The 25,589-nt window shown below is 45.8% G+C and overlaps 2 protein-coding genes and 1 non-coding gene across 3 annotated transcripts; all 3 read right to left on the reverse strand.

Moving 5' to 3' along the window:
* Positions 1-182: 182 nt before the first annotated feature.
* LOC147114422 (histone H2A type 2-C-like) lies at positions 183-572 on the reverse strand. Its single transcript, XM_085992073.1, has one exon. The coding sequence runs from the start codon at positions 570-572 to the stop codon at positions 183-185; it is 390 nt and encodes a 129-aa protein (XP_085848199.1).
* A 12,310-nt stretch (positions 573-12,882) lies between these two features.
* Positions 12,883-13,272, reverse strand: LOC147114423 (histone H2A type 2-C-like). Its single transcript, XM_085993916.1, has one exon. It carries the CDS (start codon positions 13,270-13,272, stop codon positions 12,883-12,885), a length of 390 nt encoding a protein of 129 aa, XP_085850042.1.
* An 11,524-nt stretch (positions 13,273-24,796) lies between these two features.
* Positions 24,797-24,868, reverse strand: trnag-ucc (transfer RNA glycine (anticodon UCC)). The gene has a single exon. It is a non-coding gene; the product is annotated as a tRNA-Gly (tRNA).
* Between the last annotated feature and the right edge of the window lie 721 nt (positions 24,869-25,589).

Here is a 25,589-nt window from a genome sequence, read left to right on the forward strand (position 1 = left end):
GAATCACCGATCTGAATATTCGCTCACAGCAAGCCCGCTAGTGTTTGTAGATCTAGATTTCTACATGCTCGACAGTGTCCTGTTTAGAGCCGAATATGTTTGAACAGTAACCAGCTCTTTCACAGATAAAGTGGGTGGCTCTGAAAAGAGCCTTTGGGTTATTAGATTGAATCTTGTCCGCTTTACTTGCTCTTGGAGCTGGCAGTGCTGGTTTTCTTGGGCAGCAGCACGGCCTGGATATTAGGCAGCACCCCGCCCTGAGCGATGGTCACCTTTCCAAGCAGCTTGTTGAGCTCCTCATCATTGCGGATGGCCAGCTGCAGGTGTCTGGGGATGATGCGGGTCTTCTTGTTGTCGCGGGCCGCGTTGCCGGCCAGTTCCAGGATTTCAGCGGTCAGATACTCGAGCACAGCAGCCATGTAGACCGGGGCTCCGGCACCCACACGCTCAGCGTAGTTGCCCTTTCGCAGGAGCCTGTGAACACGACCCACAGGGAACTGTAGTCCGGCCCTGGATGAGCGAGACTTAGCCTTGGCCCGAGCTTTACCGCCGGTTTTTCCTCTTCCAGACATTTCCACAATTCACTCCTTGAAAGAAAGAATGAAAATCTCCTCCCATATCTGCCCTTCTTATGCCTTCTGGAGGAATGCAGAGAGCGTACTTGTGATTGGTCGCTCTGTGGTGAATTTCATTGGTGCTTTCCGGTGACCAATCACAGTCTGCTTTTCCCGCCAATCAAAACAGGGCGGCAATAACTGCCTCAACATTCAGATCGCCAACGATTTTTTAATTTAAAAAAGCCCGCCAATATTTTCCTGAATAAATTTACTCATAGCCAAGGAGTTCTAAATAATTCCTTGTGTCTTATTCCATCTCATCCGTGCAAATTCTAGGCTGTTACAATCAGGATTAATTCCGGGTTCAATATCGAAACTTCACGGGCGGGATTAAATCCCCATTGATTCTGTAACGGGACACATTCCTGCTCAATCTTTGTAAAAGTGAGGATTCAGATTATCGATCGATCCTTTGCACAGGCGCTGCTGCAGGAGTGAAACTAGATCTGGGTGTCCTGCTGTGAGAAGAGAAGATGGACAGAGTGATCAAACTGACCCCGTTCTGGTCTCTAAGAACCCCCATTCAGGGTTGTTACAATGCAGGAATTCTCGGGTTAATAAAATGATTGACCACAACTGGCATTGAAAAAATGAAAATGTTTTTATAGAGATTGAGGTGAATGAAATCAGAGTCTCCTCTCGAAAACAAGCTTTTAATTCGTCGGAAGGCGCTGCAAGTGAACGGGTCTGAGAGTAAAGGGAAAGAGCGATCAGGGACCGTGTTTGTAGTTTACTGGACGGGAAATACAACAGCGACACTAAGGTCGATCCGGTCAGCGAAACTGCTTATCTGAAAAGACAAAACTAAATCTACAGCTGGAACTTTAAACGTTCCCAAACACACTTGTTACGGAAATAATTACAGTAAATTGAGCCTAAAGGGAGATGTGTTTGTGTAGCTCTTTCAGAGAGATTGTGGGTGGCTCTTAAAAGAACCGTTGCGTTTTGGGTTTGTTCTTTCAGCACAGCGTGCAGTTTTACTTGGAGCTGGTGTATTTGGTCACCGCCTTTGTGCCTTCCGACACGGCGTGCTTGGCCAGCTCCCCGGGCAGCAGCAGGCGCACGGCGGTCTGGATCTCCCGGGAGCTGATGGTGCGCCGCTTGTTGTAATGGGCCAGGCGGGAAGCCTCACCCGCGATGCGCTCGAAAATATCGTTCACAAACGAGTTCATGATCCCCATGGCCTTTGAGGAGATGCCGGTGTCGGGGTGAACCTGCTTCATCACTTTGTAGATGTAGATGGAGTAACTCTCCTTCCTCGACTTCCTGCGCTTCTTGCCGCCCTTCGCTGCCGGTTTAGTGACCGTTTTCTTGGCGCCCTTCTTGGCAACTGTTTTCTTTTCATCAACCATTCTCAAACTCGAATTCAGGAACAAAATGACACAAACCCGCTCCGCGCTCGGAATAAATAGGCAGCCCCCACAGTCCTATGCTAATGAGGGATGGGTGAAGGCAATGGTTGTGATTGGCTGGTGAAGAGTGATGTGAAATGCCATTGTTCTGCATCTCTCTGATTGGCTTCTTTATGTATCCAATCAGATTGAGCTTTTGTCACCAGCACGACCCCTGCAGTCAGAAAGGTCATTGCAAGTGCATCTGTCCATTCACCATTTCCCAGGCCATTATCCAGGGTCCCAAGCACTTCTTCCGGACGAGACAACAATTTAGATGTACTTCCTTCAACCAGTGCACTATATTCACGTCTTGCGGTGTGGTCTCCGCCAATTTAGTTCAATATCTGACAGTCTCTAGTACTGTGAGTGTGTGTATTGGAATAGTTCTGTGTTATTCAGTCTCTGGTGATTTATGTAAGTGTGGGAATCATTCTCAATCTGAATCTCTGTTACAGTATGTGAGTGTGGGATCCATTCGTTTCCTGTCCGTCACTGATACCATGTGTCAGTGTGGGATTCCATCTGTATCCGTCAGACTCTGGTACCGTGTGTCAGTGTTGGGATTCATTCAGAATCTGTCATTCTCTGGTACTGTACGTGTGTGTGATATTAATTCTGTATCTGTCTGTCACTGGGATGTGCGAGTTTGAGATTCAGTCTGTATCTGTCATTCACTGGGATGGTGTGCATGTCTAAGATTAATTCTGGATCTGTCAGTCTCTGGTACTGAGTGTAGTGTGGGATTCATTCTGTTTCTGTCATTCACTGGGACGTTGTGCAAGTCTAAGTCTAAGATGTCAGTCTCTGGTACTGAGTGTGAGTGTGAGATTCATTCTGTATTTGTCAGTCTCTGGGACTGCAGGTTAGTGTCGTATTAGTGCTGAATCTGTCAGTCTCTCGTACTGTCTTTCACCGAAGAATTCCGCATGTATCTGCTACTTACTCGGTTTATGAATGTGGGATTTGTCCTGCATCTGTCAGACTCTGGCACTTGATGTTATTTTGAAATTAATTCAATTTCTGCTAGTATCTGCTACTGTATCAGAGTGTGGGACTGAATCTATCTGTAAATCAATTGTACTGCATGTGATTGTGGACTCATTCTGTATCTGCCAGGCCCTATGATGCTGTGTGTTACTGTAAGATTCATTCTCTCTCTGTCAGCCTCTGTTCTGTATGTGCTTGTTAGAGTAATTATATATCTGTCATTTTCTGGTGCTGTATATGAGAGGGAGATTCATTCTATAACAATCAGCCTTTAATGTGGGGTTAATGGTGTCTCTATCATTTTCCTGTACTGTGTGCCAGTCTGTATTAATTCTGGGTCTGTCACCGTCTGATACTCTGTGTCAGTGTGAGATTCATTCTCACTCTCTGCCAATCTGATATACTGTATGTGAGATTGAGATTTATTATATATCTGTCAGTTTGGGATTTATTCTTTACCTGTCAGTCTCTGATACTGTATGTGAGAGTTAGATTAATTCTGTCTCTGTCACTATCTGGTGCTCTATGTGAGTGTGAGATATCTGTCAATCTCTGATACCATATGAGAGCATGAGATTAATTCTATACCTGTCAGTCCCTGATAATCTGTGTCAGTGTGGGATTGATTCTGTGTTAGTCAGTGTCTGATACTCCATGTGACAGTGAGATACATTCTGTATCTCTCAGTCTCTCTTATTATGTTTGAAAGTGAGATCCATTCTGTATCAGTCAGTCTTTAATTCTCTGTATCAGAGTGGGGATCATTGTGTCTCTATCATTTTCTGGTACTGTATATGATTGTGGGATTCATTCTGTACCTGTCTGACTCTGATGCTGTTAGTGTGAGATTCATTCTGTATCTGTCAGTCTCTGATACTGTATTTGAGACTGAGCTGTATTCTATATCAGTCAGCTCTGGCACGGCAGAAGAATTTGGAAATCATTATATAACTGTCTGTCTCTGATACACTATGGGAGAAATTGATTTATTTTCTGTCTGTTAATCTTTGGTATCGTATGTGATTGTTATATACAATCATTATCTCTTAGACTTTGATACACTTTGTCAGAGTTTGATTAATTCTGGATTTGTCTGTTTCTGGTTCAGTATGTGACAATGAGATGCATTCAGTATTAATTATGTGTCTGTCAGTCTTTGGTACTTTGTGTGAGAGTGAGAATCATTCTGTATATATGTCTCTGATACTCTTGTCATTGTGTATTTGATTCTGTATTTGTCAGTGTCTAGTACTAAATGTGACAGTGAGGTACATTCTCTGTCAATCTCTGGACTTTGTGTGAGAGTGAGATTCATTCTGTACCAGTCAGTCTTTAATAATCGGTGTCAGTGTGGGATTCATTGTATCTCTATTATTTTCTGGTATTGCATGTGTGTGGGGGACTCATTCTGTGTCTGTCACACTCCGATACTCTGTGTCAGTGTGTGATTCAACCTGCACCTGTCAGTCTCTGGATGGTGAATGTGGGTTTCACTCTGTACCTGTCAGTTTCTGATGAGAGAGTGTGGGTTTTTCACTGTAACTGTCAGTTTCTGATATGTGAATTTTAGGTTTTACTCTACCAGTCAGTCTCTGATATGTGAGTGTGGGTTTTATTCTGCATCTTCCAATTACTGTTCTGTGAGAATGGGTTTTATTCTGTTTCTGTCTGTCTTTGGTTTGTAAACGTGGGTTCTATTCTGTACCCATTGATCTCTTGTATGCTAGTACTGCTTTTATTCAGAACCAGTCAGTTTCTGATAGATGAGAGTGGGTTTTCCTTTCTATCTGTCAATTTCTGCTATTGAAAAAGTGTTTACTCTGAATCTGTAAGTTTCTGGTTTGTGAGTGTGGGTTTTTGTCTTTATCTGTCAAACTCTACTATGTGAGTGTCTTTTTCACTATCTTCTTTTTCTGCTATGCAATGTTGTGTTTTTTTATGTACCTATCAGCTTCTGGTAATTGAGTGTGGGTTTCTTCTGTATCAGTCAGTCACAGGTGTGTGAGTGTGAGATTATTCTGTCTCTGTCAGTTTCTGATATCTGAGTGTGTGTTTTTCTTTGTACCTCTCAGTGTCTGGTTTGTTAGGACGGGCTTTATTTTGTACATTTTTGTTTCTTGTATGTACGAGTGGGTTGGAATATGTACTTTTTAGTCTCTGTTGAATGTGTGAGTATTTGAATTAATACCTACTAGTTTCTGGAATGTGTGTGTCAGTTTTACTCTTTATCTCTTCGTCTATGGTATGTGAATGTGGGACTTACTATTTATCTCTCAGTCTTTGGTGTGAGTGTGGGTTTTACCGTGTATCTGTCTGTCTCTGTGAGTTGAGTGTGGGTTTTACTCTGTAAATGTTATATTATGGGATGTGTGTTAGGTTTTTCCCTGTAAATGTCGTTATCTGTGGTGTATGGTGGGGTGTTTACTCTGTATATGTCATACTCTGGGATGTGAGTGTGTGTTTTACTCTGCAATGTTATACTTTGGGATGTGTGTCAGGGTATTACTCTGTAAATGTCACAATCTTAGTTGTGTGGTGGGGGGTTTACTCTGTATCTGTCATACTCTGGGATGTGAGTGTGTGTTTTACTCTGCAATGTTATACTTTGGGATGTGTGTCAGGGTATTACTCTGTAAATGTCACAATCTTAGTTGTGTGGTGGGGGGTTTACTCTGTATCTGTCATACTCTGGGATGTGAGTGTGTGTTTTACTCTGCAATGTTATACTTTGGGATGTGTGTCAGGGTATTACTCTGTAAATGTCACAATCTGGGATGTGCGGTGGGGGGTTCACTCTATACGTCATACTCTGGGATGTGAATGTGTGTTTTTCTCTGTATCTGTCATACTCTGAGATGTATTTTTGGGTTTTACTCTGTATCTATCATACTCAGGAATGTGTGTGTGGGTTTTAATCTATATCTGTAATACTCTGAGATGTGTTTACGCATTTTACTCTCTATCTGTTTGTCTTTGGTGTGCGAGGGTGGGCTTTACTCTATATCTGTCAGATTCTGGTTTCCGAGTGCCAGGTTTTAATCTTTACCTGTCTGTTTCTGTCATGGAAATGTGGGTGGTCATTCTGTACCTGACAGTCTCTGGTGTGTGAGTGTGGCTTTATTCTATATCTGTGATGCTTGAGGGGCCATTTGACCTACTCCTGTTTCTAATGCTTATATCTCTGGGATGTGAGTGTGGGTTTTTGTCTGTAATATTCAGTTTGTGCCACGTGTGTGTGTGTTTTACTCTGTACTTCTCTGTCTCTGGGGTGTGAGTGTGGGTTTTTCTTTGTAACAGTCAGTGTCTAGTATGTGAATATGGGCTTTATTTTGAACCTGTTGTTTTCCGGTATGTGTGGCTATGTTGTATTATGTATCTGTCAGTTTCTGTTATATGATTGAGGATTTTACTCTATTCATGACTGTCTCTGATATATGAGTATGGGTTTTTCTCTGTCCCTATTCAGATGGATTGGAGTGTCCTTTTACACGAATCACAGAAAGTTAACATGCAGGTACAATTAGAATGGTAAAAGGAATGTTTGCATTTATTGCAAAGGGGTCGCAGTAAAAGTATACGTATGTGTGCTGCAATTTTGTAGGCCTTTGGTTATACCATAACTGGAGCACTTTGCATATTTTGGTCTCCTTAGCTAAGGCAGGGTTTACATGCTCTAGATGGGGTGTATCAAGTGTTCACGAGATTGATTCCTAGGCTGTTCTATGAGGAGAGATTGATTATAATGGGCATATATTCTGTGGAGTTTAGAAGAATGAGAGGTGATCTCATTGAAACATTTCAAATTATAGAGTGTTTGACAGGGGTAAATGCTGCGAGGCTGTTTCCCCTGGCAGGAGAGTCTAGAACCAGAAGTCATAGACTCGTGACAAGGCATTGGACAATTAGGAATGAGTTGATGAGAAATGTATCCACTCAGAAGGTAGTGAATCTTTGGAATTCTCTACTGCATGGGGCTGTGGATGCTCAGTCGATGAGTGTATTCAAGACTGAGATCATAGACTTTTGGGCACTAAGGGAATCAAGGGATTTAGGGAGAGGGTGGGAAATTGGAGTTGTGGCAGAAGTTCAGCCATGATCTTATTGAATATCGGAGCAGGCTTGAGGGGCAATATAACTATTTCTTATTTTCTTATAGCTGACTGTCTCTTGGATGTGTTTGTGGATTTTATTCTGTATCTGTCAGTCTCTTGAATGTGAGTGTTGTGTTGTTTCACTATCTTCAGTTTCTGGTATGTAAATCTTGCATTTATTTTGCACCTGTGATCTTCTGGTATGTGAGTTTCACTCTGTATCTGACAGTCTCTGGTATATGAGTGTGAGTTTCACTCTGTATCTGACAGTCTCTGATATGTGAGTGTGAGTTTCACTCTGTATCTGACAGTCTCTGGTATGTGAGTGTGAGTTTTACTCTGTATCTGACAGTCTCTGGTATATGAGTGTGAGCTTCACTCTGTATCTGACAGTCTCTGGTATATGAGTGTAAGTTTCACTCTGTATCTGACAGTCTCTGATATGTCAGTGTGAGTTTCACTCTGTATCTGACAGTCTCTGTTATATGAGTGTGAGTTTCATTCTGTATCTGACAGTCTCTGGTATGTGAGTGTGAGTTTCACTCTGTATCTGACAGTCTCTGATATGTGAGTGTGGGTTTTCTGCTGTACCTTTCAATTTCTGTTGTAAGGGTAAGGGTTTTGTTCAGTACCTGTCAGTTTCTGGGATGGGAGTGTGGAATTTATTCTGCATCTGTCAGTCACTGGTTTGTGAGTAATGGCATTAATCTCTAGCTGTCATTCTCTGGTGCCTGAGATTTGTTGTCCCATTTATCATTCAGAGTCTATAATTTGGATGTGGGCTTTATTCTGTATTTGTCAGTCTCTGGGGTTTTATTCTTTATCTGACAGCTTCTGTTGTGTGAGTGTGTGTTTCACTCTGTACCATTCTGCCTCTTGTATGTGAGTGTGGTGTGATCTCTGTAAATGTCAGTTTCAAGTACGTGAGTGGGGATTTATGCTGTATCTGGTAGTTTCTATTATATGAGTAAGGTTTAATCAGTCGCTGTCTGTTTCTGGTATGGGAATGTGGACTTTAGTCTGTCTCTTCCCGTCTAATCTTGTGTGTGTGTGGGTTTCACCCTGTACCGGTCACTCTCTGGGATGTGAGTGCAAGTTTCACCCTGTATCTGTCAGTCTCTTTTAATTGTGTTTTGATTTTATCTATAGCTGTGAACCTGTTTGTGAATGTGGGTTTTACTCTATAGCATTCTGTTTCTAGGATGTGTGTGTGGATTTTACTCTAACTCAGTTTCTAGTCTTTTGTCTGTACCTGTCAGTTTCTGGTGTGATTGTAGATTTTACTTTGTACCTGTCTGTCACTGCTTTGTGAGTGTGGGCTTTATTCTGTAGCTGTCATTTCTGCTACTGGTTGTGAGTGTGGGATTGATTCTGTATCTCTTATACTGGTAATGTATGTGAGTGTGAGAATTATTATGTAATTGACAGTCTCTTGTATTGTACTATTCTTGCTCTGTGCAACTATTGGATTCCATTCCTTCTCCACCTTGTGTAGGCCAATGCTCGTTTGAGATTATCTGTGACTGTCTCAGGAGGAGGCTTGTTTCAGTCCATTACCTCCGACTCTCTGGTCTTGTATTTTAGTTATTCGATTACCTGTAAACATCTGACATTATTCTCTGGCTATATAAGCTGTGTCTTTATGCATTTCTCCACTTCACCTAACGAAGGAGCAGCGCTCCGAAAGCTTGTGATTTCAAATAAAGCTGTTGGACTATAACCTGGTGTTGTGTGACTTCTGACATTTGTCCACCCCATTCCAAATCCGGCATCTCCACACTTTAGTTATTCGGGTTGACTGTCCGTGTACAGCCAGCAGCGAGGACTGACACCATATCAGTGTCTATCTGTTCGTATGTGTAAGGGAGTGAAAATGGATATGCCTATCAGTGCAATGTGTTTGGGCTTTGAAACAGCATCTTATTCAACTACTGCAAGTTACTGTGAGATTCATAATGTAACACTGGAAATTCGGATCACTGTGGGGCTGAGTGCTTCTGCTGCCTGTTATAATAGGATAGAGGCCAGTTCTGTGTCTCTGCGCTCTGTGAGTGATAGTCTACTTACTGTGTGTGCGATGGAGCTGCCTGAATAGTTAACAGAATGTCTCAGAGCCCGGATACTGATATATCTGAGGGAGCGACAATGTATCTCTCGATCACCAGCAACACGGTTCTGGAGAACTCAACGCACCCAAAGGAAATAACCGATTTTTGAATTGTGTTATTTCACATTTCTCACCTGCTGCCTGCAATCGATGCACGTTGTGAATCTCCGCACATCCTCACTGTCAGGCTGTTTCCCTGTTCACTGAACAATAATAACACACACGGTGAGATTGGAACTGAATCAGGAACATTCACGACTGATCTGGAGAAAGCAGCAATGATTTGAAAGAGCGAGGTGATTTACATTCTAAGTTATCTTACACTGTACAGACACAGCCCGAGAATGGCCTCTCCCTTCCCCCACTCACTCCATGTTCCGGAACTAGTTCCTGTTCCAATCTGTCTCTTACAAACAATCCCCAGCTTCCGATGAAATTACCCCGACTCAAAGCCCATCTGCGGACACAGTCTCAATGCGATGTGCTGCTGTGAGGAGGCTGCTGTTTGCTCCCTTACTCAGGCCCGTGATATCTCCGCTCCCTGATGTGTTCAGCGATCATCAGCCGAGCACAGAGGAAACGGCCCCCGCTGGCAGAGCTGGGGGAGGGGAGCTCACGTGGTCCCTTCCTGTCACTTTAAACACTGTGGGGGTGAGGGGGAGGTGCAGGAAACTATTTTAATGCTGAAGCATGAAAGCTGGAGGCGGAACTGAAGCTCAGAGGACGCTGTCTCTGCTCTGTCTATCACTCTGATTCTGTCTCGTCCCAGCCTCTCTCACACTCTGCCTTTCTCAACCAGATCCGGGCTGGCTTCATAAATTCATCAGGACGGCGAGAGTTTATCATTCAGTTGATATTCCTGTAAAGAATTGTCCGGCCTGGAGGAGGTAAAGGAGGCAAAGGACTGGGAAAAGTCGGAGCCAAGCGCCAGCGAAAAGTGACAACATCCAGGGCACAAAACAAAGGCTCTTCTCAGAGCCACCCACCGCCTCACAGAGAGAGCAGCGCCCTGGGACCGGGAGCGGGGATATATTGGGGTGGGGAATAGCTTCAGAATTATAAGGATTATTATGCGGTTACAAGTGACTCTTTGGGCCGGACCCTGTATTCTCCCCTCGCAGTGAAATGCTCTTTTAGTCTTCCTGGGTGTCCATGCGCTTAGTGTTCTGTTTCCATTCAGCTTTTATATATCAGACAGATGGTGTGACGGGGAACCGGAGCTTTCCACCTCACAATAGGTTAAACCGAGCTGCTGTGACAAGAGGCCAACTTGTGAGATTATTCTCCTTCTGAAGTTTGCTTCCTGCACAGATACTGTCGGGGATTGTGAAATTCAAGGGTTTAAATAAAGTCATTGGATGGACTGCAATGTCTCCAGTTCTAACTGTCGGAACCCGCTGTAACCTGAGGCTACTTCGGATTGGTCGATTGATTGGAATCCCATTTCCTTAACAGAATTAACTATTGGCCTCAATTGATCAATTTTAAAATTAAGTTTGAAACATTCCATCACATTCAAAAAAGAAAGATTTTATTTATAATTATTAAATTCGACAGAGACAGACATTAAATTGGGGCAGTTTCACTAATTTTCTGCTAATTTCCTCACCAGATTGACAGGACTTTGGCCGGAATGAATAAACTGACGAAATCGGTGCATTAAACTGGCGGCTCCTTCAGAGAGGCTGTGGGTGGCTCTGAAAGCAGCCGTTGTGATTTCCATATTTCTGTCAGTAAATTGTAGAGTTTTACTTGGAGCTGGCGTTCTTGGCCAGCTCCTCGGCCAACACCAGACTCACGGCGGTCTGGATGTGTGGACACAATCCGCACTCTCCAAACTATTAGACGTCTTTGTCATCTACTGGCTAAAAGCGAGTGCTGCAACAAGAGACAATGATTCAGCAGAAACCATTTTGATTTTGACAGATACCTCAGCGCCGTGTTTATGTTCCGCTTAAAACCATTGCCAAGTAGTTTATTGGTCTAGCTGAAAACTCCAAACAACCATTAAAAGCAGATGGACGCGCTCATCCGATTCTAGTGTGAACAGTGTGGTTGATCATTGAGTGTGGGATAGACACTCCCTCTGTCACTCTGGTACTATGTGCCAATGTGGGATTCACTGCTGAATATGGGACAGATACTGTATCTGTCACTCTCTGCATTGTCAGTGGCAGATTGGCTGGCGAAAAACGATAGATACTGTATCTGACACTGTCTAGTACAATGTGACATTTTTAAATTGTCTGGTGAGGCTATACTAGATACTTTATCTGTCACTCTCTGGTACTGTGTCAGTGTGGGATTGACAGGTGAGTATTGGAAAAGCACGACCACTCACTAGTACTGCTTGTGAGTGAGGGGATATTCGTTCATACAGGATACCAATTGTATGTTACTCTGTTACTGTGTGGCAGCGTTTGATTGTCAGGTGAGTGGTGGATAGATAACTGAATGGGCAAATCTGTGAATTTCAAAGTAGAATTTAAGATTTAAGATGTTAATTTAGATCTGAGATTGGTTGGAATCATACCTAGCACAAAAGAAGTTGGCTGAGGTTGTTGGAGGTCATTCATCTCAATCACATGACATCACTGCAGGAGTTCCTCAGGACAGTGTCCTTGGCCCAACCATCTTCAGCTGTTTCATCAATGACCTTCCCTCCATCATAAGGTCAGAAGTGGGGATGTTCGCACATTGTTCAGCACCATTCGAGACTCGTCAGATACTGACGAAGTCCGTGTCCATATGCAGCAAGACCTGGACAACATTCAGACTTGGGCTGACAAGTGGCAAGTAACATTCGCACCACACAAGTGCCAGGCAATGACCATCTCCAACAAGCGAGACTAACCATCTCCCCCTAACATTCAATGTCATTAATATCGCTGAACCCCCCCACTATCAACATCCTGGGGGTTACCATTGATCAGAAACTGAACTGGACCAGCCATATAAATACTGTAGCTACAAGAGCAGGCCAGAGGCTGGGAATTCTGCGGTGAGTGCCTCACCTCCTGACTCCCCAAAGACTTTCCACCATCTACAAGGCACAAGTCAGGAGTGTGATGGAATACTCTCCACCTGCCTGGATGAGTGCAGCTCCAACAACACTCAAGAAGCTCGACACCATTCAGGATAAAGCAGCCCACTTGATTGGCACTCCATCCACCACCTTCAACATTCACTCCCTCCACCACCGGCGCACTGTGGCTGCCGTGTGTACCATCTACAAATGCACTGCAGCAACTCGCCAAAGCTCCTTCAACAGCACCTGCCAAACCCGCGACCTCCACCACTTAGAAGGACAAGGGCAGCAGACGCATGGGAACATCACCACCTATAAGTTCCCCTCCAAGCCACACACCATCCTGACTTGGACCTGTATCACCGTTCCTTCACTGTTGCTGGAACAAAATCCTGGAACTCCCTCCCTAACAGCATTGTGGGTGTACCTACACCATATGAACTGCAGCGGTTCAAGAAGGCGGCTCACCACCATCTTCTCAAGGGCAATTAGGGATGGGCACTATATGCAGGCCTAGCCAGCCAGCGATGCCCACATCCCATCAATGAATAAAAAAAAAAATTGCGACCCTTAGAACAGAACAGTAACCAGCCATTTCCTAGATACAGTGGGTGGCTCTGAAAAGAGCCTTTGGTTATTAGATTGAATCTTGTCCGCTTTACTTCCTCTTGGAGCTGGCAGTGCTGGTTTTCTTGGGCAGCAGCATGGCCTGGATATTAGGCAGCACCCCACCCTGAGCGATGGTCACCTTTCCCAGCAGCTTATTGAGCTCCTCGTCATTGCGGATGGCCAGCTGCAGGTGTCTGGGGATGATGCGGGTCTTCTTGTTGTCGCGGGCCGTGTTGCCGGCCAGCTCCAGGATTTCAGCGGTCAGATACTCGAGCACAGCAGCCATGTAGACCGCGGCTCCGGCACCCACACACTCTGCAAAGTTGGCCTTTTGCAGGAGCCTGAGAACACGGCCCACAGGGAACTGCAGTCCGGCCCGGGAGGAGCGGGACTTGGCCTTGGCCCGAGCTTTACCGCTGGTTTTTCCTCTTCCAGACATTTCCACACGGTCAGAGAAAGAATGAAAGTCTCCTCTGCTACTGCTCTTCTGCTTTCCTTATACCTTCTTAAGGAACTCAGAGAGCGAAATTATGATTGGTTGCTTTGTATGAATTTCATTTGTGTTTTCCGTTGACCAACCTGCCAATCAATAGGGCGGAAATAACTGGCCTCAACAGTCAGACCGCCAACGATTTTTTATTTTCAAAAAGCCCACCAATGTCTTTCTGAACCACAGAATTAAGATAGTAACTTCATTATTAGTCAAAGATTTCCTAACATTTTTAAATTCTTTTTATCTTATTCCATCACTCCCTTGCAAATTCCAGGCTGATACTGTTGTGTATGTACCTTTAAGAGACAACTGTTTTACAGCTCCTGTATACTGTAGTACCGGCAGTGACCACACCTGTATATAAAGCCAGAGCAGGCTTCTGTACTTCAGTCTTGAGACTACTCTACTCCAGTAAACACCTGTTGATTGTTAAGTTACAGCCTCCGTGTAGTTCTTGGGGAAACATCCTATTTAAAGAATCACGGATCTAACAGTGGCGACGAGATTGATTCGAATCTGCCTGCAACTCTGCATTTCCCGTCGAGGAGTGTGGTAAACCACTGTTATTGTTGTTCACTGTTGTTGTTGTTGTTGCACACTGTTGTATCTATGCATGCCTCAGCTGGCTCCGCCCCTGGCTCCACCCACATGCCCAGGTATAAAGGTGACTGCTCTGCAGTCCCCTGCCTTCTTGGAAACCAGTCAACCACGAGAGGCATGCACTGTTCTTTGTTAATAAAAGGCTTTTTGGTTACTCTCCTAATTCTCCATCTTTTATGAGTAATTAATAGCGCATCAATTTTATTAACAAGAAACAAAATGTCGGCACCAAACGCTGAGCAGCCAGCGCTGCAGCAAATGACGGCACCAAACGCTGAGCAGCAGGCGCTGCTGCATGCCCTCAGACCAACATGCCTGGACCTAGACCCTCAAGAGGCGTGTTTGTCTACCAAGTTCGCACAATGCCTGCGTTGCTTCAAAGCTTACCTGGAAGCCTCAGCGGTGACACTAGATGGAAACAAACTAAAAATCGTGGCCTCCAAGGTGGGCCACCAAGTCTACATGCTCATCCAGGACGCAACTACCTATGCGGCGGCTATCGATCTGCTAAAAGGACAATACACACGCCCGGTAAATACGGTTTATGGCAGACACCTCCTGAGATCCCGCAAACAGCAATCCGGGGAATCGGTGGAGGCATTCCTACGGGCACTACAGATACTCGGCCGAGCCTGCAATTGTAAAGAGGTATCGGCCGCGCCAGACACGGAGGGACTTATCCGAGATGCTTTCGTTGCGGGCCTCAAGTCCGACTACTCCCGGCAGAGACTGCTGGAGAAGGGCGAAATCAACCTGAAGAAGGCAGTGTCCCTCGCGCTCTCGCTAGACGCGGCCCACCGGAATATGGACGCATTCTCCCCTAGCCGCTCGGCACTGTGGACGCCTCAACCTTGGGTCATGGGACCGCCACCCCCGGCACCAACTGCTGCAGCGATGTCCAAGGGCCCGAAATGTTACTTTTGTGGCCAGGCTAAACACCCCAGAGCACGCTGCCCGGCGAAAAATGCTACCTGCTCTGGCTGCGGGAAGAAAGGACACTACGTCAGCGCCTGCAAAGGTAAAACCGCTAACGCCAGCAGCGCCGCATGTGAACCGTGGGGGCAGCCATCTTGACCGCCATCTTGGACACCTCCAGCCGCGTGGGGATCGGGATCCTGGGCGCAGCCATTTTGTCCGCCATCTTGGACACCTCCAACTCCAATCACGGGTGACCCGGACTCAACCACCGCCTCGTCTGACGACCACAGTGACTCGCTTGACCATACGCTGGCCTCCGTGACGCTGGACCAATCTCTCCCTCACCAACTGTCCAGGTCCATGATGGACATTACGGTAAATGGCCGCGCCACTACCTGCCTTTTCAACAGCGGGAGCACGGAGAGCTTTATCCACCCCGACACGGTGCGCAGTTACTCTCTCCCGGTCCTGCCAACGCGCCATCGGATCTCTATGGCTTCCAAATCCCATTCAGCAGACGTCGGTGGCTACTGTGTAGTGACCCTTTCAGTAAGGGGCACAGAATACAAAAATTTTAAACTTCTTGTCCTGCCCCATCTCTGCGCTGCCGTTCTACTGGGGTTGGATTTTCAGTGCCACCTTAAAAGTGTCACATTAGCGTACGGCGGACCCCTCCCCCCTCTCACAGTCTGCAGCCAGCAGCTTTTAAATCGCCCACCACGCACCATTTGCAGCCTCTCCACGCTTAAAGTCTCCCCCCGCCTTGTTCGCTAACCTCACCCGCGACTGTAAGCCCATCGCTACCAAAAGCAGGCGGTACAGTGCCGGGGATAGGAGCTTCATTAAATCTGAAGTAGCAAGACTCCTGAAGGAAGGGATTATTGAGGGTAGCACTAGCCCATGGCGAGCCCAAGTGGTGGTAGTGAAGACTGGCGAAAAACAGCGCCTAGTTATTGACTACAGCCAGACAATCAATCGTTACACCCAGTTAGATGCATACCCACTCCCCCGCATATCTGACATGGTCAATCAGATAGCACAATACCGGGTGTTCTCGACGATTGATCTGAAGTCGGCATACCACCAGCTCCCCATCAGGGCTGAGGACCACCAGTACACAGCTTTTGAAGCTGACGGTCATCCCTACCACTTCCTCCGAGTCCCCTTCGGCGTCATCAATGGGGTTTCAGTCTTCCAACGGGAGGTGGACCGGATGGTTGACCAGAACGCGCTCCAGGCCACTTTCCCCTATCTAGACAACGTCACCATCTGCGGCCACGACCAGCAGGACCATGATGTTAATCTAGAGAAATTCCTCCGTACGGCCCAGCGGCTGAACCTAACATATAACAAGGACAAGTGTATGTTTCGCACCACGCGCCTTGCCATTCTTGGCTGTGTAGTGGAGAACGGAGTCATTGGCCCCGACCCCGACAGGATGCGCCCCCTTATGGAGCTCCCCCTCCCCCACTGCCAAAAAGCACTGAAGAGATGCCTAGGGTTTTTCTCGTACTATGCTCAGTGGGTGCCCAACTATGCTGACAAAGCCAGACCCCTCATCAAGTCCAACTCCTTCCGCCTGACAGCAGAGGCCTGTGCAGCCTTCACTCTCATAAAAAGAGATATTGCAAGGGCCACGATGCACGCAGTGGATGAGTCCATCACTTTCCAAGTGGAGAGCGACGCATCCGACTTTGCCCTAGCTGCAACCCTTAACCAGGCGGGGAGACCCGTGGCCTTTTTCTCAAGGACCCTCCAGGGCCCTGAGATTCGACACTCCTCTGTCGAAAAGGAGGCCCAGGCCATTGTGGAAGCTGTGCGACATTGGAGGCATTACCTGGCCGGAAAACGATTTACCCTGCTCACTGACCAGCGTTCAGTAGCTTTTATGTTTAATAATAAGCAGAGGGGCAAAATCAAGAATGACAAGATCTTGAGGTGGAGAATCGAACTCTCCACCTACAATTAAGATATCTTGTACAAGCCCGGGAAACTCAATGAGCCCCCAGATGCCCTATCACGTGGTACATGCGCCAACGCGCAAGTTGATAGACTGAAGACCCTCCACAATGACCTCTGCCACCCGGGGGTCAGCAGGTTTTTTCACTTCATCAAATCCCGTAACCTGCCCTACTCCATCGAGGAGGGCAGGACCATGACCAGGAACTGCCAACTCTGTGCCGAGTGCAAACCGCATTTTTATAGGCCAGACAGAGCAAGCCTGATCAAGGCCACTCGCCCCTTCGAGTGCCTGAGCATCGATTTTAAAGGGCCCCTCCCCTCCTCTGACCACAACGTGTACTTCCTCAACATAATTGATGAGTACTCCCGTTTCCCGTTTGCCATCCCTTGCCCAGACATGACCAGTACCACGGCCATTAAAGGTCTGAATGACCTTTTCGCCTTGTTTGGCTTCACTAGCTATATCCATAGCGACCGGGGCTCATCCTTTATGAGCGACGAACTCCATCAGTACCTGCTCACGAGAGGTATTGCTACAAGCAGAACCAGCAGCTACAACCCGCGGGGGAACGGCCAGGTGGAAAGAGAGAATGCGACAGTTTGGAAGGCCGTCCTCTTAAACTTAAAATCAAAGGGCCTTCCGACCTCTCACTGGCAGGAGGTCCTCCCTGCAGCACTCCATTCCATTCGGTCACTGCTTTGTACGGCCACCAATGCCACCCCCCATGAAAAAATGTTCACTTTCCCCAGGAAGTCCACATCGGGCACCTCGCTACCGACATGGCTGATGTCTCCAGGACCCGTCCTACTGCGGAAACACATGAGGTCCCATAAAATGGACCCCCTGGTCGAGAGGGTGAGCCTCCTCCATGCCAACCCCCAGTAGGCTTACGTGGCGTACCCGGACGGGCGGGAGGACACAGTCTCCATACAAGACCTCGCACCTTCGGGTGCCCCTGAAACACTACCATTGCCATCCACCACTACCCACAACCCAACACCTGTAGACGGCATGCCGCAGCCCCAAGACCCATCATTGACCACCCAACCACTCAATGAGACGCCAGATTCAACGTTGGATGCTGCACCATCACCGCCGCCACCACGACGATCAGGACGGCATACAAGGCCACCTGATAGACTTACTTACACGAACCTTTAGTACACTTCACCCCGCCGGACTCAATTTTAAACAAGGGGTGAATGTGGTAAACCACTGTTATTGTTGTTCACCGTTGTTGCTGTTGTTGCACAGTGTTGTATCTATGCATGCCTCAGCTGGCTCCGCCCCTGGCTCCACCCACATGCCCAGGTATAAAGGTGACTGCTCTGCAGGCCCCTGCCCTCTTGGAAACCAGTCAACCACGAGAGGCATGCTCTGTTCTTTGTTAATAAAAGCCTTTTAGTTACTCTCCTAACTCTCCGTCTTTTATGGGTAATTGATAGCGCATCAAAGGTGCTATCTAGAAAGGATCAGGAAGCCGCCCCAAAGACTGAATTTATAAATGGACTATTTCTGTTTATTGTGCATGTTAAAGTGTTAACTGTTATTTGAATGTTATGGGTACTGTTAATCTAAAAGGGGAGGAATTGTTGTGTATCTACCTTTAAGAGAGAACTGTTTTACAGCTCCTGTATACTGTAGTACCGGCAGTGACCACACCTGTATATAAAGCCGGAGCAGGCTTCTGTACTTCAGTCTTGAGACTACTCTACTCCAGTAAACACCTGTTGATTGTTAAGTTACAGCCTCCGTGTAGTTCTTGGGGAAACATCCTATTTAAAGAATCACGGATCTAACAGATACAATCAGGATTAATTTCGGGTTCAATTTCAAACTGTAACAGGTGCGATTCAATCCCCATTGATTCTGTAACAGGAGACATTCCAGGTCAATCTTTGTAAAAGTGAGGTTTCACAGATTATCGACCGATCATTTGCACAGGCGCGGCTGCGGGAGTGAAACTAGAACTGGGAGTCCTGCTGTGAAAAGGGAAGAGGTACATAGTGATCAAACTGACCCCCTTCTGTTCTCTAAACTAACTCCCATTCTGCCTTGTTACACTGCAGGAAGTCTCACTTAATAAACGGATGACTCCTAAATTGCATAAATAAATTGGAAAGGTCTTGACAGAGAATAAAGTGACTGAAATCAGAGTCTCGTCCCTTAAACAAGCTTTTAATTCGTCGGCACGCGCTGTAAATGAACCGGACAGAGAGCAGAGGGAAAGAGCGACCACGACCGTGTTTGTAGTCCTTATCAGCCGAGCACAGAGGAAACGGCATCCGCTGGGGGAGCGGTGCTCGCATGGGTCCTTCCCGCCGGTTTAAAAAGTGCAGGGGAGGGGGAGGCTTCTTCTTCTTATCGTGTCCACGGACAGTCTATACATAGCCCAGCCAGAACTGGACACATTTTTGCGCCTTGTTGTTGGATTCGGCAAGATCTGCAACAGTGCAGGGTTCCTCTAACAATGTGCATTGCAGGAGATGTTGCATAGTCTATGCCTCATTTCCACATTCACAAGTTGTCAGACTGGTTGAATATCCCCATTTGCTTAGTGACACCTTTGAGCAACCTACACCGGTCCTAAGTCTGTTAAGGCACTTCCAGATTGCCCAGTTGCAATTAGCTCCTGGGGGGAGGTTTTCATCAGGTAAAATTTCCATTGCTGGGGGTTGTTCAAGACTGGCGAGCCAGTCTTTCCACAAGGCGATGCGGGCTTCAGATGAGGTTTATTGTAATGGAACAACACTGTTCATGAAGCTCTTCCTGGACTTTAGATGGCTGGGTGTAGGTGTATGACAATGCAGAGGGTGCCTCTCATCTGATGTTTGACGGAGTCGCTCTTTCTTGCTGGCCACCATTCTTCTAATATCAGGGGGAGCGATACCCGCCAGGGTATATAGGCTGTTGGTGTTTGTTGGTTTTAAGCAACCTGTGATAAATTGGCAGCTTGCATTCAGAATGGCATCCATCTTCTTGGCATGAGTAGACCTTTCCCATGCAGGGCAGGCATATTCGGCAGTGGAATAGCAAAGAGCAAGTGCACTGGTTCGCAATGTTTTCGGGCTTGCTCCCCATCTTGTGTTAGTTAGCTTATTCAGGATGTTGTTTCGTGCACTTACTTTCACCTTTGTCTTCTCGATGTGGTTCTTGAAGGTGAGACATCTGTCAAGGGTGACTCCTAAGTAGATAGGGTGCTCGCAATGCGTCAGTGTTGCTCCACACCAGGTTACTTTCAACTGGCGTTTGGCTTCACGGTTTCTGAGGTGGAATGCACAAACTTGCGTCTTTGATGGGTTTGCGCGAAGGTTGTTTTCTTCATAGTGGGATTTTAGTCCCTCCAAGGCCTCAGAAAGCGCTTTCTCCACGGTCTTAAATTCAGTGCTTTGGTCAGTGACACCTAAGTCATCAGCCTATATAAAACGGCGTGTGACACCGTCAATAGGTTGTTCATTCATGTAGATGTTGTACAGCAGCGGTGCAAACACGCTTCCCTGAGGAAGACCATTCTTCTGAATACGCCACCTGCTGCGCTTCCCACTTAATTCAACATAGAGACGGCGATTCTGAAGCGTGCTTTCTAACAGCTCTGTTAAGTGAATCTCTTTTGTCATCTCTAGAAGATTGCAGAGGAGACGTCTATGGTTTACTGTATTGTATGCTGCTGACAGGTCTACAAAAACAGCACCTGTTACCATCCCTTGCTCAAAACCATCTTCGATGTGTTGTGTGAGGTTGAGCAGTTGGCTTGTTGTTGATTTGCCGGGGCGGAAACCTGCTTGCTCTGGAATGATCTTCTCATCCACAGTTGGTGCTATCCTATTGAGTATCAGGCGTTCAAACAGCTTATAGGTGTGGCAAAGCAGTGAAATTGGCCGAAAACTCTTAGGATCTGAGGGATCTTTTCCAGGCTTTAATAGTGCTATTACATGTGCCTTCTGCCAGATATTAGGTAGCTTGTGTGTTGCCAGACAGTGGTTGAACAATTGTAGGAGCCACTTCTTTGCTTGCTGTCCAAAATGCTTTATCTGCTCCATTGCTATTTTGTCAAGACCAATTGCTTTCCCGTGTTTTAGATTAGATGTACCAGTTTCCAGCTCTTCCATGGTGAATGGTCTAGTGAAGCCAGGATCATCGCTGTACTTCTTCCTATCTAGTTGTGCTCTTGGTTGTTTCTTGTTGATTTTTCCATTCAGGAGCAACTGGTGTGCAACTTGGTTAGCAGACACATTTGGATGTTGGGCAGCTTTCTTGGGATCACCACCAAGTTTGCGTATGAGAGACCATGCCTTCTTGCTGTTTTTTGTAAGATCTGTTGTCTCTATCATGGTGTTCCGGGTGTTTTGACGTTCTTGAGAGATACTTAACATCACCCTCCCACCGGTAGATATTGTTTCCTCTGAGAAGGGGTCAGATTCAAACATTGAGACATACTCCCAGTAGAGTTCAGCATTCTCCTTGGTGAGACCAGGGATGTAGTGTACTCTGCAACATCGGGGGATCTTCCTTCTAGCTGTTTTTTGGACAGCTTTTGCAAAGAGGTTGTAGTGCTCAGGTAGTGGTTTAATGCGTTTAACCTTGCGGTCAAGTGCTCGTGTGAAACCGTTCCAATCGGCCTTCTTGAAGTTGAAGCGCCTTTTGAATGGTACGATGGTTGGTAACACTGCTGCATTTGCCTGGATGCCAATAGTACGGTGTTGTGTCTGTGGTATTGGGTCTGTGACAAGCTTCTTGCAGAAGCCAGCGATGTCTTTGCTGGCAATGGCAAGATCTGGATTATATCTACATTTCCAGCGGGCACTGTGGAAGGAGGCTGGCAATTTAGGATCGTGGATGAGACTAAGCTGGTTCGTGTCCATCCATTCTTCGACTGCTTCTCCATCGTTGTTAGTCTCCTTGTACCACCATTGGGTACTGTGGCTATTAAAGTCTCCAATGATGATCTGTGGTTTATTGTGCAGGTTGGGTACAGGGTTAGAGAAGCTGAAATCTGTGCCAGGTGGCTTGTACACTGAGGTCACTACTACTTTGCTCAGCTCTACGGTTAGAATTTCGATGTTGTCCTCCTCTGTTTTAGAAGTGGCTTCGACAACTGAGGGGGAGGCGAGGGTTGTATTTTAGCGCATGATCAGATTTCTTTTTATCCCACTTAAATCAACAAAAATGTGATCGTTTTACAAATCGCTTTTATCATTCATTAAATGGGCCTCATTAAGACGATGTTAATTATCATCCGAATTACTGATAAACCGAGTGTGTGACCCGCACACTGGAGTGGGAGTTCCTGAAGAGGTTTACACATTCCGTCAAATGAGATTTTATTTTCACCCACAGGGTGGTTGGGGTCTGGAATTATTTTGCCTGAAAGGGTGTTAGAGACAGAAACCTTCATCACATTTAATAAAATAACTTGGATATGACCATAAGTGCCGTAAACTGGAAGACAAAGGACCAAGAGCTGTAAAGTGCGATTTGGCTTTATAGATTGTTTATGGCCGACAGACACGATGGGCCGAATGGCCTCCTTCTGTGCCGTAACATTCTATAATACTATACATCGCAGAGACAGAGAGCTATAGAGTAAAGACACACTCACATACCAGACCCTAAGAAATACACAGTAACTCTCAGTCAGATCCCAGAAAGTGTCAGATATAGAGTAAAATCAACACCCACATAAATCCCAGACCAGAAATTGAGTTACAGAAGTGCCGCTACCGACAAGGCTACGGCCGGCAGAGATGAAGGGTCGAATAACCTCCTTCTATGCCGTAAATGTCTACGATTCAACGACTGAAGGCCATTCGACCCATCGTGCGTATGCTGATTTATAACACCTCCACACCTAAATTTGATCTTGTAATTAAATATAGATCTTCACCGATCACAATGTAAATCGTCAATCTATCCCCGCTCCCAGGTCACTGCTCTCTCTGTGAGGTGGTGAGTGGCTCTTAAAAGAGCCTTTGTGTTGTGTTTGGTTGAAAGAGTCGAGTTGTTCTGCCGCCGAATCCATAGAGTGCGGCCCTGCCGTTTCAGAGCGTACACCACATGCATGGCAGTGACCGTCTTGCGCTTGGCGTGCTCAGTGCAGGTGACCGCATCCCTGTTTTACTCTGTATCTGTTAGTCTCTGTTATGTGAGTGTCGGTTTTACTCTGTATCTGTTAGTGTCTGGTATGTGAGTGTGTCTTTCACTCTGTATCTGTTAGTCTCTGGTATCTGAGTGTCGGTTTTATTCTATAGCAAATGTTCCCTTTAAGCTGCCGGTCCTGTGCAGCAGATTCTACGATGTTCTAATGGCAACAACTGCACATGCATGTTAATCTGAATGGGTCGCGCAGCCCCCACAAAAAATACTCTCTGGGAATTGAGTGTGGGTTTTACTCTGTATCTGTCTGTCTCTGGTATTTAAGTGTGGATTTCACACTGTATCAGTAAATCTCTGGGAAGTGAGTGTGATATTTACTCTGTATCTGTATGTCTCTGGTATGTGACTGTGGGCTTTATTCTGTACCTTTCAATTTCATCGATGTGAGTGTGGCTTTCTCTCTGTCCCTGACAGTCTCTGGTGTGTGAGTGCGGGTTTTACTGTGTGTTGTTCAGTCTCTGGTAGCTGAGTGTGGGTTTTATTCTGTATTAATCTGACTCTGGTATGTGTGTGTGTGTTTTACTTTATATGATTGAAAATACGGAATTTTTTAGAAGGTGAAAGCCCAGTAAATGTTCGTATTCAGAGGGATTTGTGTGTCCTCGTACATGAATCACAGAAAGTTAACAGCAATCAATTGGGAATTAAATTTTATATTTGCCCTTATTGCAAGTGGTTGGAGTATAAGTGTATGGTAGTGTTGGTTCAACTTATAGGTCTGGGATGAGCAGAAATGTATTCACTCGGAGGGTTATGAATCTTTTCAATTCTACCCCAGAGGGCTGTGGATGCTCAGTCGGTGGGTATATTCAAGACTGAGATATATAGATTTTTGGGCACTTAGTGTATCGTATCAACAGAATCAATTTCTGCTAATTGCATGTGGGGTTCACTCTAACTGTCAATCCCTGGTGTCTGAGTGTATGTTTTACACTGTGTCTGTCAATCTTTGGTATATGAATGTGGGTTCTACTCTATACCCGTCGTTCTCTGGTATATTAATATAGTTTTATCTGTACCAGACATATTTATGATATGTGAGTATTCGTTTTACTTTCTAAGAACATTTGAATTTCGAGCAGGGGTGGCCATACTGCCTCTCGAGCCTGCTCTGATATTCAATAAGATCATGGCTGACCTTCGAACTCAACTCGGATTTCCTGTCCTTTCCCGATATCCCTTAATTCCTCTGCAGTACAAGAATCTATATCAGCCTTAAACATAATCAACGACTGAGCATCCACAGCTCCTTGGGGCAGCGAATTCCAAATATTCGCAACCCTCTGAGTGAAGAAATTCCTCCTTATCGGAGTCTTAAAAGGCCGGCCATTTCTCCGGAGCCTTTGCCCCATAGTTCTAGATTCTCCTGTGAGGGGAAACAATCTCTGAAGTGTGAGTGTGAGTCTTACTCTTTACCTGCCAGTTTCTGCTAAATTGTGGGTGGCTTTTCATTGTACCTGTCAGTTTCTGGTATGGAAGAGAGGTTTTCACCCTGTACCTGTCAATTACTCGTAATTGCGTATGGGCTTTACTCTGTATCTGCCAGTTTCTGTCGTGCGAGTGTTGGTTTTGTTCTGTATCTGTCAATCTCTAATACATGACCTTCCCCTGCAGTATCCATAGCACTGTTTGTGACCTAGAAATCTTCTGTCTTTTTTGATCACCATTTTCACTGTTGTTTTAAAATTCCTTTTTAATTCTGTGGGAGACGCATGGGATTCCATGGAAGATCAAAGTATTTTGTCAGTTGCAATGGACATTTTTTTCTCTTAAAATCCTGCTGCAACGTTCCACATGTCAGTTCTGACCTGCGAGGGGTATTAAAAGTACCTCGGTTGCGATGGCCGGGAATCGAACCCAGGTCAACTGCTTGGAAGGCAGCTATGCTCACCACTATACCACCATCGCTCATATATGTTAATTTATATATTTACGGACTATATCCTTCTTTTGGCTCCTAAGTGGGTCAAGTGAGAGACACAGCACTCATTTTAATCAGAACGTCAGCACTATGCTGAGGCACTTTCCCTCCAATTAAAAATGGCCACTGTGAATAATTATATCGCTTGGATTGAGCCCTCACTCCGTTTATTATTTTAAAATCCTTTATAGGTTAAAAATAATAATCCACAAAAATAAATTGAAAATCATTTTTATGGGAGAAGCAAATGGGCGATGATTTATTTTGTTGTAAATTTTAGTGAAATGGCATTTGCTGGAAGGCATTAAACTGCGATAGGGTGACCTAAACTGTATCAACAGGAGCCTGGTTGCGATGCCGCGAATTCGAACACCAATCAACTCGCTCGAAAGAGCAGCTACAATCACCACTGTCCCCCCATCGTTCTAATTTTAAAATGTAATCTTCTGTATTTACAGATCGCACGCAATGGGTCTTTGGAGCTTTAGTCAGGATGAGTAAAACACTTTGCAATCATTTCAATCTGAACATAAACAAGGTGTTCAGTTTATTTCTCTCCAATATAAACAGTTACTGATGAATGGTTATCTTGTTGCACTACTGGCTGGCGGCCAGGAGATGGCACCAACCTCTAATAGTTTGGAGTGTACGGATTGTGTCCACACATCCAGACCGCCGTGAGTCTGGTGCTGCCCGGGGAGCTGGCCA

Source organism: Somniosus microcephalus, chromosome 7 (genome assembly GCF_052327205.1).
Source record: "Somniosus microcephalus isolate GS21.2 chromosome 7, FLI_Smic_1.0, whole genome shotgun sequence".
NCBI classification, from domain to species: domain Eukaryota; kingdom Metazoa; phylum Chordata; class Chondrichthyes; order Squaliformes; family Somniosidae; genus Somniosus; species Somniosus microcephalus.

Bases quoted from the DNA above. Each gene is read 5' to 3' on its own strand.
- LOC147114422 (XM_085992073.1), bottom strand. From the start codon at position 572: ATGTCTGGAAGAGGAAAAACCGGCGGTAAAGCTCGGGCCAAGGCTAAG.
- LOC147114423 (XM_085993916.1), bottom strand. From the start codon at position 13,272: ATGTCTGGAAGAGGAAAAACCAGCGGTAAAGCTCGGGCCAAGGCCAAG.